At 48.6% G+C, this 13,034-nt stretch overlaps 1 protein-coding gene across 1 annotated transcript in view; it reads left to right on the forward strand.

Annotated features, from left to right (window-relative positions):
* The window catches only part of LOC113407128 (fibromodulin-like), a 16,447-nt gene extending 3,657 nt beyond the window's left edge, over window positions 1–12,790 (forward strand). The window contains exons 2-3 of the mRNA XM_026655211.1: window positions 3,634–4,626; window positions 12,249–12,790. Coding sequence (XP_026510996.1) covers window positions 3,639–4,626; window positions 12,249–12,400 — 1,140 coding nt within the window. The 5' untranslated portion in view covers window positions 3,634–3,638 and the 3' untranslated portion in view covers window positions 12,401–12,790. The remainder of the gene's footprint in view (window positions 1–3,633; window positions 4,627–12,248) is intronic.
* Window positions 12,791–13,034: the final 244 nt, after the last annotated feature.

Genomic DNA, 13,034 nt, shown 5'->3' on the forward strand with positions numbered 1-13,034 from the left:
AAAAAAAAAAAAAACCCACAATCGGCGGTGGCAGTTCAGCTGCAGGTCCTTCACTCCTAGAGGGAGTGAGGGACCTGCCGCCCCCAAATTGCCGCACATGCCGCCCCTCTCCCTTGGCCGCCCCAAGCATCTGCTTGTTAAGCTGGTGCCTGGAGCCGGCCCTGTTCATGCCAGACTCTAGTCTCCAGACCCCCAACCACCACCTCCTCCACCAAGCACATCTACCTGGCTCTGCATTCGGTTCTAGATGAGGGCTATTATCTGGTTAACAGGGTGAGAAGGTGGCAATGGATGAAGCTCATGCTGTCTGACTCTGGTTGTTCCAGCAAGGTGCCCTATGCAGCACAATCCCAATTAGACTAGCAGCCAGTGGAACTGGGACCAGTTTATTCATGCTGACAGATGAAGAAGTTAAACTTGTGTTATCCTACACATGAAAGGGATACAGACCCCACCGTAGAAATGGGGTTGGACAGTGGAAAGCTCCCTGTAGGAAGGGGGCTGTAGGTTGAGAGACAAACCCCAGAGAGACTCCTTAGGAACGGGTAGATTGAGGGAAAGACCGCCTCAGAATGGTGTGTACTTGCAGGAAGGTACCCCCAGGAACAATAGTGGATAGTGGAGATTCCCCCTTAGGAACAGTGCCACATAGTGGGAGAGACCTAGGAATTGGGGCAGACCCTCTAGGAATTGTGCCAAATAGGGGGGACAGACCCGCTAGGAATGGTGCCAAATTAGAGGACAAACCCCCTAGGAATGGTGCCAAATGGAGGGACAGACCCCCTAGGAATGGTGCCAAATTGGGGGACAGAACTCCTAGGAATTGTGCCAAATAGAGGGATCAGACTCCCTAGGAATGGTGCTATACAGTGGGAAAGATGGCCTTTAGTGGGGGTGGAGGAAGCCCATTTATCGGGAAATAGGACTAGTATTTTACCCATCAAGGTACCCCTGGAATGGGAGGAGGAGGAGAGCTGCTCTCTGAAGCAGTCTGCATGCCAAGCTCTTGCACCACACACAGACTCAGTTTCACGGGCCCCATCGACTGCCGGAACTCCTGTACGTATGGAAAATGGAAGAAACCCAAGAGCCCAGCCACGGAGTGTTTCAATCCCTCTTTTCTTCCCACACGAGCAGCCTGCCAGCCAGCAGTGTGCCTAGGTGGCGATGCGCAGTCTGGCTCAGAGCAGGACTGTACCCTCTTTGTCTGGAGCGCCGGGATTCCTCATTAGGGCTGAAGCTATAAATAACGCCCCCCTTCCTGCAGCTCTGTTCTGTATGTATGTCTGAGCCAGGGCTATGGATGCTGTCAGGCCTGCTACAAGTAACCCAGAGGTCTCCTGTGATAATTAGTCTGGGGACGCCCCCGCCAAAGGCCCAGTTTGGACAGGCTGTCTGCAGGGGCAGCAAATCTAGATCACAATGGCCAGCAGGCACCAATTTCACAGCTTTGCAAGGGCCTGGGCATGCCTGTAAGGGGACCTCTGATCTTCCACTCTTACTTGGATTATAGTAGCACCAGCCAAGAGCACGGCCCCGTTGCGCTAGGTGCTGTACATACGGGCAGTGACGGTCCTTGTCCCACAAAGCTGACAGTCTAAATACACCAGACAGAGAAAGAATGGGAAGTGTTATTCCTATCCTCATTTCCAGATAGGGAACTGAGGCCCAGAGCGAGATAAGGTGACGCAGGAAGACTGTGGCAGAGGTGGGAGTTGAAGCCCGGTCTCTTACATCCCAGGCCAGTGCTGTAAGCACAAGGGCAGCCTTCTCCCTCCGCAGAGCAGACCTTAACAATAAGTTGGACTCACACCATGCTCAGAGTAGCTGGAACCCTCTGGGAGCAGCCCCCTCTCCATCCTGCTGGTCACTCTATGACAATAAGGCCAGGCCGTTGAATGCTGATCAAGCGCTTTCTGGTACATACTGGAAGATGCCTCAGTCAGCAGGGTCATTATCCCCTCCCTTCAGGAAAGAGTGTAAGCCACTGTGTGGGTGGTTATACGGCCCTCATGGCCATGGTGTGCCAAAACCTACTGTCATTAATGGGAAGGTAGGGTAGTATTATTGAGGTAGGGCTTATTTAGTCTGCAAAAGAGAAGAGTGAGGGGGGATTTGATAGCAGCCTTTAACTACCTGAAGGGGGGTTCAAATAGGATGGAGCTCGGCTGTTCTCAGTGGTGGCAGATGACAGAACAAGGGGCAATGGTCTCAAGTTGCAGTAGGGGAGGTCTAGGTTGGATATTAGGAAACACTATTTCACTAGGAGGGTGGTGAAGCACTGGAACTGGTTACCTAGTGAGGTGGTGGAATCTCCATCCTTAGAGGTTTTTAAGGCCCAGCTCGACAAAGCCCTGGCTGGGATGTTTTAGTGGGGGTTTGTCCTGCTTTGAGCAGGGCGTTGGACTAGATGACCTCCTGAGGTCTCTTCCAACCCTAATCTTCTATGATTCTATTAATCCCATTGTACAGATGTGGAATTGAGGCGTGGGGTAGATTAAGTCACTTGCCCAAGTCACGAAAGACGTCTGTGACAAAGCCAGGAATGGAAGCCAGGTTTCCTGAGTCCCAATCCAAAACCCTCTCCAACAGGCCTCCTCCCCAGCCAACAGCTTTTGTCTCATTGCATCCAGGTGCCAGGGTCTGTGACTGCAGCCTGATGAAATATTAACAGCAACGATTTCATGTCACTAATTTAGCCCCTTTTCTTCTGCTTGCAAATTATCCATGAATAGACTTTGATCTTTATAAATGTGTTTGCTATGCAAAAGTCGATGATGAATGGTTACTTCAGCCTCTGGGTTTCATCTTGACTATTTGTCACTTCAAACAATTGCTATTCATGGGGTCTAACTGGTCACTTAAGTCACAAGGTATTGTTTCTGCTTCCTTATTGGGTGACACCTAAAGAGCTTCCAAGCAATCACTCATAATGCAAATCTTTATACAGGTCCATGTGCATTAAATATATTTGCAATGTCAGGAATCTTGGGTTCTCTTCTCAGCTTGTCACTGACCTGCTGTCTCTGTCTCTCCTCCATCCTGTGTACTTCTTGTCTATATATATTTGGAGTAGGAACTCTTACAATGTACAGCTCCTAGCACAATGGGGCTCCAATCTCATTTGTAGCATCTATAGACAGTACTGTAATAATAAAATTATTAATTATTTATTAGTATTAATTATTATTATTATTCATAATAAATAAGTTATCATGATCAAAATGTCACTGGCATGAATGTTCACAAAAAGCAAATGAAAGGATGGTGAATTGGATCCAGCTCTCTCTATTACTGCAACTCAAGGGCCACCTCCCTCAATGGTATGATAACAATACCTAGCTCTTCTATAGCACTTTTCATTAGCAGACCTCAAAGCACGTGACAAAGGAGGTCAGTGTCATTATCCCCATTTTAAAAATGGGGAAACTGAGACAAAAAAAGAAGGGAAGTTACTTGTCCAAGGTCACCCAGAAAACCAGTGACAGAGTCAGGAATAGAACCCAGGTCTCCTGATTCCCTCTCCAACGCTCTAGGCTCCATGCCTCCCCATGATAAACTCCCTCCTGCTTCCTATTTCTAGTCACTTGTGCCTGACCTAAAGTTGCTCATATTTTTCCCACTTCCATACAGGTTCCATGAGGTTCTGCACAATGCACTGGGCTTCTGTCCTGATAGTAGCTGGGCTGTGTGGGGTCTCCCTGGGCCAGTATGAAGATGAAGAAGATATGTACTGGTTGCATCAGTACCTTCGCAGCCAGGCGTCGTCCTATAACTACATGCCATACTACGAGGATGAGGTCCCCCATTACCCTTATGTCCCACCTGGGTCCCCCTTTGTGGAGCCCATCCTTGAGCCCGTTTCCCGGGAATGCCCCCAGGAGTGCGACTGCCCCCCCAACTTCTCCACGGCGTTGTACTGCGACAGCCGCAACCTGAGGTACCTTCCCTTTGTGCCTTCCAGGATGAAGTACGTCTACTTCCAGAACAACCAGATCACCACCGTCCAAGAGGGGGCTTTCGACAACGCCACAACGCTGGAATGGATTGCGCTGCATGGCAACCAGATAACCAGTGAGAAGATGGGCAAGAGGGTCTTTGCCAAGCTCAAGAACCTGGAGAGGTTGTATCTGGATAACAACAACCTGACCAAGATGCCCAGCCCCCTGCCCCGGTCCCTGAGAGAACTCCACCTGGCTTACAATCAGATCACCAGGATCCCATCCAACGCTCTGGAGGGTTTGGAGAACCTTACTGCCCTGTATCTCAGCCACAACCAGATCCATGATATAGGAGCATCTTTCAAAGGGTTAAAGTCCTTGATCCTTGTTGACCTGAGCTACAATCACCTCAGGAAGGTCCCCGATGGCCTCCCAAGCTCTTTGGAGCAGCTCTACCTAGAGCACAACTACATCTACACCATCCCTGATGAGTATTTCAAAGTGTCCCCCAAGCTGCTCTATATCAGGCTGTCCCACAACAGCCTGACCAATGATGGGCTCTCCTCCAACACCTTCAACACCAGCAGCATCCTAGAGCTGGATCTGTCTTATAACAGGCTCCAGAAGATCCCCCGGGTTAGCACCAACCTCGAGAACCTCTACCTCCAAGGGAACCAAATCAATGGTGAGCAGCCTCCCAACAGCACCCTCTTGATGCTAGGGGATCCTAGTGTCAAATGGTCAGGACAAGGGGTAGGGAGATGGGGAGCCAGGTTCTGGCACTGTTTGTTGGAAGCAGCCTGGTCTAATGGCCTGAGCAGAGGGGCTGGGATTCAGAAAACCTAAATTCCATTGCTGTCTCTACCACTGATTTCTTGTGTGGCCTTAGGACAGTCACTTCCCTACTCTGTGTCCCAGTTTGCCCCATCTACATGGTACTTTTGTAAAGTGCTTTGAGATGCTGGGATGCACGGTGCTCTGGTAGGTGCAAGGTGTTATCCTTTTGCTCAGTGGAAGGCTTTCTCGTGTCTGTGAGATTATCTTTTTAAATTCTGCAAGCTGAGGTAGAACTCCACAGAGAATTTAAAGGCGAAGAAATCTCGAGATTGAGATATATTAATCAATAAAAAAATACTAGCTGAATTAAATGGTCAGAGGTCAGATGACAAAGGTCATCTTAGGCACAAGTGATGTGGCTGCACTGAGAATGGGGGATGCCACTGAGAAAAGAAGACATAAGAAAGCATAGTGTATAAGAATAAGATAGTATCCCTTTAAATATTTTGAGAACACTGTCGTGGTGCTCACTATATTAGAAGCCAGTCAGAGCAGCAGCGTGTAGGTGGCTAGGTCTGGTGTGTTTGTGTACATCGAGTAAACACAGTTATTTGGAACCCAGCTGTGCGCCCATGTGGTTTCTTTATATAAACTTTTGTTGTGTAAAGAGCAAAAAAGCACAACAAAAAAGGTGTGAAAAGAACAGAAAGAAACTCATCCTTTGCATGACAGGCGAAAGACAATATTCTGCTCCCCCTCACGCTGGTGCACAGCTGAATAATCCTAGAGACGTACATTTGGTTCCCTCCACCGGGATGTAAACTGTGGTGCAAGTGATGCACCTGATTCCGTTCTCACTTACGTGGGTGTAAATGGGGAGTGACTCCGCTGAAGTCAATGGTGTGGGTGGGAGCAGAGTTGGGTCCAGATGACACAGGGTTAGTCCGGAAGGAGGGGTAAGTGGCAAAGTGGAGTAACTTACGCCACTCTTTGGCACTCAGTGGGCGTGCAAGTCTGTGGGGCCCCGATTCAGACCTGAATAGTGAGCACAACTCCTATTAAACCGAATGGGGATTGTGTCTGCTTACACCAGACCTGAAGCTAACTCTGGGAATATGGGTAATGGTGTAGGTGCACCTTCCCATTTACGTGCATGGGCAAAGGCTGCTTTCTGAATGCCAGATCAGCGCAAGGTTTGCTACTTTGCCACTTACATGCACCTCGTAACATATGCTGTCATTTTACACCAAGACTGATTTGACTCATGGGAGTTGTACCAGTTCACTCCAGCTTGAATTTGGCCCATGAAGTGCACTTGTGTCTATGCATTTGGGCTTCTGCCTAACTTAATCCTGTATCCATTCCTGGGCTGGAGCACTGGCTGCTTGACATTACTGGCCCGGAGGCCAAAAATAGTGACACTCCCCTCTCTGGGGGGCTAAAGTGCCACAGTGCATCTCTTCCACCCTACTGCTCCCAGCATGCATCATCGTTACAGACAATTAGTGAGAGCGGTTGCCTGGCCTTTCCGGCAGCCTCCTCGGCACAGGAACTAAATCCATCTGCACTGGCCCAGAAACTCCAGTGTGGATTTAGCTGGGGTGTCCTGGGTGATAGTGACACTAAAGCCTGAGCAAATGTCTGATGGAGGGTCTCCATCAGGGTGGGATGATGGGGTTTGTGCTGGGGTCAGATGGGGCCGGGGGTAACAGGGTCTGTGCTGTCACAGGGGTTCTTATATCTGCTCACGTTGGAACAGTTAGCAAATGCTTTTCACTTGTGGCAGTCCCTGAGCCATCCCAGATCAGAGATTTGGGCACAGGATAAATAGTCTTTCTTGATCAGCGGTTCTCCATCAGGACTGGCATCTCCAGGCTTCGATGACTGCTGCTGTAGGCTCCCCCTGCCCTACTCAATGCTGAGCTTCTGTCTGCTTCCTCTTTACCGGTGCACATTACATTCGAAGGCAGGGGTTCTCAACCTTTTTCTTTCTGAGGCCCCCTCAACATGCTATAAAAATTCCATGGCCCGTTTGTGCCACAACAACTGTTTTTCTGCACATAAAAGCCAGGGCCGGCATTAGGGGGTAGCAAGCAGGGCAATTGCCCGGGGCCCCACACCACAGGGGGCCCTGTGAAGCTAAGTTGCTCAGGCTTTGGCTTCAGCCCCAGGCGGTGGGGCTTCGGCTTTCTGCCCTGGGCCCCAGCAAGTCTAATGCCGGCCCTGCTTGGTGGACCCCCTGAAACCTGCTCGTGGCCCGCCAGGGCCACTGTTCTAAGGGGCTATGGAGTTTCCAGACACCTGTGCAATGTAGCGTCCACACAGCTGAATGGAAAGCAACAGAGCCAAGGAATTAGTCTGGCTCAGTGGGACAGTAGTGTACCATGTCGCAAGAGACACCAGGAGCTGTGTGAGGTCTCATTCAGAGGACTCCCTCGCACATGCTGTCTGTGACTTTGATATGGCCGTTACACCACTTGTCACTAGCCACGGCAGAAGTCCCATCTGTAGGGGCAGCATCTCCTGGTTGAAAAGTCTTTGTGGCCCATCTCTCTTTTTCCATTCCTAAGGTCACTTATTGGTTCCCAGAAACCAGCTGCCATCAATGGAAGCTCTGCAGGCCCAGACTGGAGAGGGGATGCAACCCTAAACTGTAGCTTGCGTGCTGGCTACTTAGTTAATAACATCTCCATCTATTTCCAATACTGTCATAACTATAAAGGGAAGGGTAACAGCCCTCCTGTGTACAATACTATAAAATCCCTCCTGGCCAGAGACTCCAAAATCCTTTTACCTGTAAAGGGTTAAGAAGCTCAGGTAACCTGGCTGATACCTGACCCAAAGGACCAATAAGGGGACAAGATACTTTCAAATCTTGGGGGGGGGAGGCTTTTGTTTGTGCTCTTTGTTTTGGGGGGTTGTTCGCTCTTGGGACTGAGAGGGACCAGACATCAATCCAGGCTCTCCACATCTTTCTGAACAAGTCTCTCGTATTTCAAACTTGTAAGTAAACAGCCAGGCAAGGCGTGTTAGGTTTATCTTTGTTTTCTCAACTTGTAAATGTACCTTTTACTAGGGTGTTTACCTCTGTTTGCTGTAACTTTGAACCTAAGGCTAGAGGGGGTTCCTCTGGGCTCTTTAAGTTTGATTACCCTGTGAAGTTATTTTCCATCCTGATTTTACAGAGATGATTTTTACCTTTTTCTTTAATTAAAAGCCTTCTTTTTAAGAACCTGATTGATTTTTCCTTGTTTTTAGATCCAAGGGGGTTGGATCTTGATCCACCAGGAGTTGGTGGGAGAAAGGAGGGAGGATGGTTAATTTCTCCTTGTTTTAAGATCCAAGGGGTTTGGATCTGTATTCACCAGGGAATTGGTGAAGAGTTTCTCAAGGCTACCCAGGGAAGGGAATTAGCACATTGGGAGTGGTGGCAGCGGACCAGATCTAAGCTGGTAGTTAAGCTTAGAAGTTTTCATGCAGGCCCCCACATCTGTACCCTAAAGTTCAGAGTGGGGAAGGAGCCTTGACAAATACACATGGAACAAATACAGGAAGGAGGAAGCCTTCAGTCCGTGACAGCATGTAACTGAAGCAACCCATATCGTGGGCTCCAGTAACCAGTACACAAAGGTTACTGAGTTCCATAGATGACTCTTCATTCAGAGGATCCCAAGAAGACACATGCAAAGAAGAAAAGATGCTTGGTTTTGTCTGGTCCTTTCTGTCTGCCTCGCTCTCTATCCCTCCTTACTGGGATCCACTAAACTTTTACCATCAGCATCTCTTTAAAATTTCTCCAATTTGGCACCATCAGGGAATTCTGCTTTGGACCCGTTTATTCTAAAACCTTGGATCACCCAAAGCAGCTTGGATGTCATGGGCAGCTTCTTTCACATCGGAAAGTCTCATGTCAGCGTCTAGATTTCTCTCCAAAACATCCAAGTCACAGGAGCAACATTCCTGTTCAACATTTGGTTCCCCCCTCAAAGGCAAATGGAAAAATCTTGTTTGAGATTCTAAATGTGCTATTTTGGGGGGTTTGGGAACCTTTCGCCTGACAGTCACCACTTCAAATCCAGACTGGGTCCATTGCTGACCATAAGTCATTAATGTTATTTTCTGAAGGATGTTCAGTACCCTGAAGGGGTTTCATCTTATTATTTATTATTGTCTTGCTTGTAGACTCAACCGAGATCGGGACCTTAGTGTGCTAGGGGCTGCATAGACTCATGGTAAGAGAGCACTGCCCCAAAGAGCTTGCATGCAGATCCTCAAAGGTATTTAGGTGCCTAACTCCTATTTATTTCAGTTTACCTCCAAAGTGGATTATGCTCATTCAGAATAAGGCATTCCTATTCTGGAATAAGAACATCCACACATGGAGTGAATCAGGAGTAGTTAATCTGCTTTAAATTCACATCCTACCTTTTTCTGGATTATTTTTCCTGTGCCAACAAACCCTTGGTCTCTTTTGCCTTGCTTTGCCATCTGTACAATGCAGATAAGAGCACTGCCCACCAGTGTTGGGAGGGTAAATCCATTTTTTTAAAAATGTGGGGTGCTCAGTTACTATAGTTATGGGGGCCATATAAGCACTTAAGACAGACACCCCTAAAGGGGCCCCTCCAGGTTAGTGGAAGCATCATGTGTGGGAAGCTTGCCCTGTCATTTCCTGTGCTGCCCAGGTTCTGTGGTTAAACAGAAGCCTTTCATCTCCAGAATCAACCTGGCATCTTTCACCAGGGCGAAATTCACTGAAATAAGAAAACAAACAGAACTTTTTTTTTTAAGCTGAATGCCTGGAAAAATCCATTCCTGCTTCGCTCCCCTGACAAGCCCTGCGATCAGGATGCTCTGTAATATCAGAGAAACCTGAGCAACAAGCTGTGCTGCCTGCATCACTTACTTAAATTAAGTGTTAGTGATGCCATCAATTGTTTTAGGGGAAACGCATAGACCTGCACTGGGAAGTGACAGACATGCAAAACGAGAACAGACTCCCAAATGTTTGCTTTCAACATGTGCAACTGTTGAGTCTGCGCCTAGATGGCGTTAAATCATGCTGGCGCTCAACCCCTTGTGTTTATTTGGTCATGCATTTTTACGGCTGTTTTTGCAGCTGAGCTTGAAAGAATTCAATGGGGTTCTCTGTAGAGCTTTATTTCCCTGTAGTGAATGAGGAATGCTGCAGTTCGACAGAATCGAGAGGCAGTGTTTTGTTTTAACACAGACCTGGAGCCTCTGCTGAGCTTTTAAGATAATGATGTTGTGAACTCCTGGACGGAAAACATTCTCCCTGTGACTCGTCTCCGATGGACAATACCACTTTGTCTTTAGTGTCTTCATCCAAGGATCTCAAAGAACTTTACAAATCCTAATGACTGAAGCGGAGGCAGTGTGGACCAGCGGATGGGGCATTGAACTAGGTTTGGGGAGAGATTGGTTTGACCCCTGGCTTTGCCACTAACGAGCTGTGTGACTTTGGGGCAAGTCATTTAACCTTCTCACCCACTCACTGTCTTGTCTTCTGAAGCTCTTTAGGGCAAGGGCTGTCTCTCACTATATGTATGGACAGTACTTTGCACAATGGGGCTTGGATCTTGGTTGGAGCCTTTAGATACTACTGCATGTTCCCATGTAGGTAAGTAGGTTCAGGTACTCTACAGACTAGTATTTAAGTACTTTAAATGTTCTGTACTTAGTACTTGACTTTAAGTACATTTTAAAGGTACTTAAAGAATAAATAACTTTTTTTATCTGCAAATACTTTTTCAAAATAGCTGTAGGAAACCATCACGTCCCTCCCAACTGTCCCAGAGTCTGGCTGGCCCCCGGAACCCACTGTCCCAGCTTAGGGTTTCAAGCCCTGAGTTCCAGCTGCCAGGGCTTTTTTCTGGCCCTGCTGTCGCACTAGTCAGGGAGGGTGGCGGCCTTGCCCCCCCACCTTCGTTTCTGATTGGTCAATGCAACCGGCAGCAGGAGACCTGCTCCCCGGCCCAGCTGCAATGGGGAGACTTGTTCACAGCACCTGGGGAAAGCCCAGAATACAAGGCCCCTTTGTATGGATACTTTTCTGTAGCAACAACTCCGTGACGGGCCAGTGTCCAAAGGAAAAAACAGATCAGCTATTGTAAGAATTAGCTTAATTTTTATAATACGGGGGTTGAAAGAACTTGTACGTGTATTTATAAATACATCAGTTCTATTTCCACAGCATACTTGTACTTCAAAGTTCTCTGTAATGGTGTACTTGGCACTTATACGGAAGTCCATTTTATCAGTACATACGGCAACACTGTGCTGCTGTCATAGAAATAACAGGGAAATGGAGGCAGTGAGAGATGAAGTGACTTGACCAAAGACACGTAGTGAAACAGTAGCAGAGGCAGGAATAGCATTCACGTTTCCCTGCTCTTACCATTAGTCAGGGCTACTCCCCCTGTGAAAGAGCTACAGAGGGCCAGGGGGAGGCTCAATGCCTATTCTCTGCCCCGCTGTCCCCGTGTGGTGCTGGTTAAATGGAGTCTCACTGTTCTCCCGAGTCTGCATGTGAGCAGCGCAGTCACCTCCCCAGCTTTAAACAAGGAACATCTGTGCTAAGGAATTCTCTCTCCCCGGCTAGGTATTTTTTAAGTCTCCGCCAAGTCCTGGAGCTTTGCTGCCCCCTGGTTGCTCTCTTCCTTTCCAAAGGCTGCTCGGAAAGCTGGAGCGTGCCCCTCTCCAAAACACACCCTCTCCCGCAATACAACAGGGGGCTTTCAAGGTTTGCTGTGGCTCTGTAGTGGCTCAGCTGGGATCACAGCAGCCCCCTTCACTGCTAGCAGAGAGATCTTGCTAGAAGTAAGGAAAACTGACCCAGCCCTGCTCTGCAATCTACTCCCCTTCCCAAGGTTAACAGGAGGGCAGGGTCTGACTCCTCCCTCAGCCACACGAGTGTAACTCCATTGACTTCAGTGGGGTGACTCCTGATTTACACAGGAATAAATGAGAGGAGAATCAGGGCCGGGGCATTTTCTGCCCTTTCAGACATGGCTAGTGATTTTGGTAGCCTCCGTTTGTTGGGTGCCCAACTTTAAGGGTCCTGATTTGCAGAGAGCAGGCAGTCAGCACTGTCTGAAAATCAGGCCTCCTGAAGGTTGTCTCAAAATCGTTACTCAGTTCTGAAAGCCTTGGCCCTGGTTCAAAGTACTACATGTTCCAAACCCCACTGAGATAGCCCAAGTGCGGTTTTCAGTTATGGGAGGGATTTTTGGAGGGGTGGGGGGGGCAAAGGGGGCAGAATGGTTCTCAACTGAATTTCAAAGGCCCTGTGTCTGCACTATGGAGCAAGACATTGCGCTGTCCAAAAAAGTATATTACCAGAGTGCCTAGGCATTCTAGTCATGTCCGCTGTTATGACTATTACTACCCATGGTGCTGTTAGTCCGGATCCATCCTAGGCACGGCTCTTTTCCGGCAGGATTGTATGAACACTAGCTAGCGAGTCGTGGGCTCTGTCTCTTAGCGCTCTGTCTCCTTTTCTCCCTGCAGAATTCTCCATCAGCAGCTTCTGCACAGTCGTCGACGTCATGAACTTTTCCAAGCTCCAGGTCTTGCGGCTGGATGGGAACGAGATCCAACGGAACGCGGTGCCCCCGGATGCCCCCCTCTGCCTGAGGCGTGCTGCCGTCATTGAGATTTAACCCCCCCCCTTCCACCCGTGCTCTCCTCCAGTCCTCAGGGCAGCACCACACCCGCTCCAGTAATCCAGGCTGGGGGGGAGGTTCACTCTCGTTTTAACGCGGCTTGATGGTTTGTTTGGCTTCTGCAGTAGCGTAATATGGGTGGCACAATAGTAACCTGTGCAGGGTTCCCTGCCAGAGTAGGAGGGATGTGTCATTAATTCCACCCACTAGATGCTACCCCTTTTAGCCTATTAGGTCACACCAGTATGGAGGCAGGTCTCTGCTTTGTCCTATAAAAACCCTACGGTTCTCTCTCTAACCAGCCAATCAGTTCTCTTGATGATTCCCCACCATTGTCTTGCGGCACGCGTGTCCATGCGGCTCCCACCAGCATGGGTGGATTGCCCAGAGGGGATTCAAGTTGTCTCTATTCAAATGCATTGGATTTGAAAGTTTGATGCCAGCTGGGATGGTTTTGGAGTTCATGTTCTGTGTAGGAGGAACTGTGGTAAAGGGATCAGAGACGAGGGAGGAGGAGAATTCAAGTTTTTCAAAGGTAGTGTGGAAAAACAGAACAGGCCATGGGACAGGATGGGGATCATTTGAAGAGAGACTGTGGAAGAGAGGAGCAGAGAGGAAGGGTGAGAGGAAA

Source organism: Terrapene carolina, unplaced genomic scaffold (assembly GCF_002925995.2).
Source record: "Terrapene carolina triunguis isolate 2854851 unplaced genomic scaffold, T_m_triunguis-2.0 Scaffold198, whole genome shotgun sequence".
In the NCBI taxonomy this organism is placed as follows: Eukaryota; Metazoa; Chordata; order Testudines; family Emydidae; genus Terrapene; species Terrapene triunguis.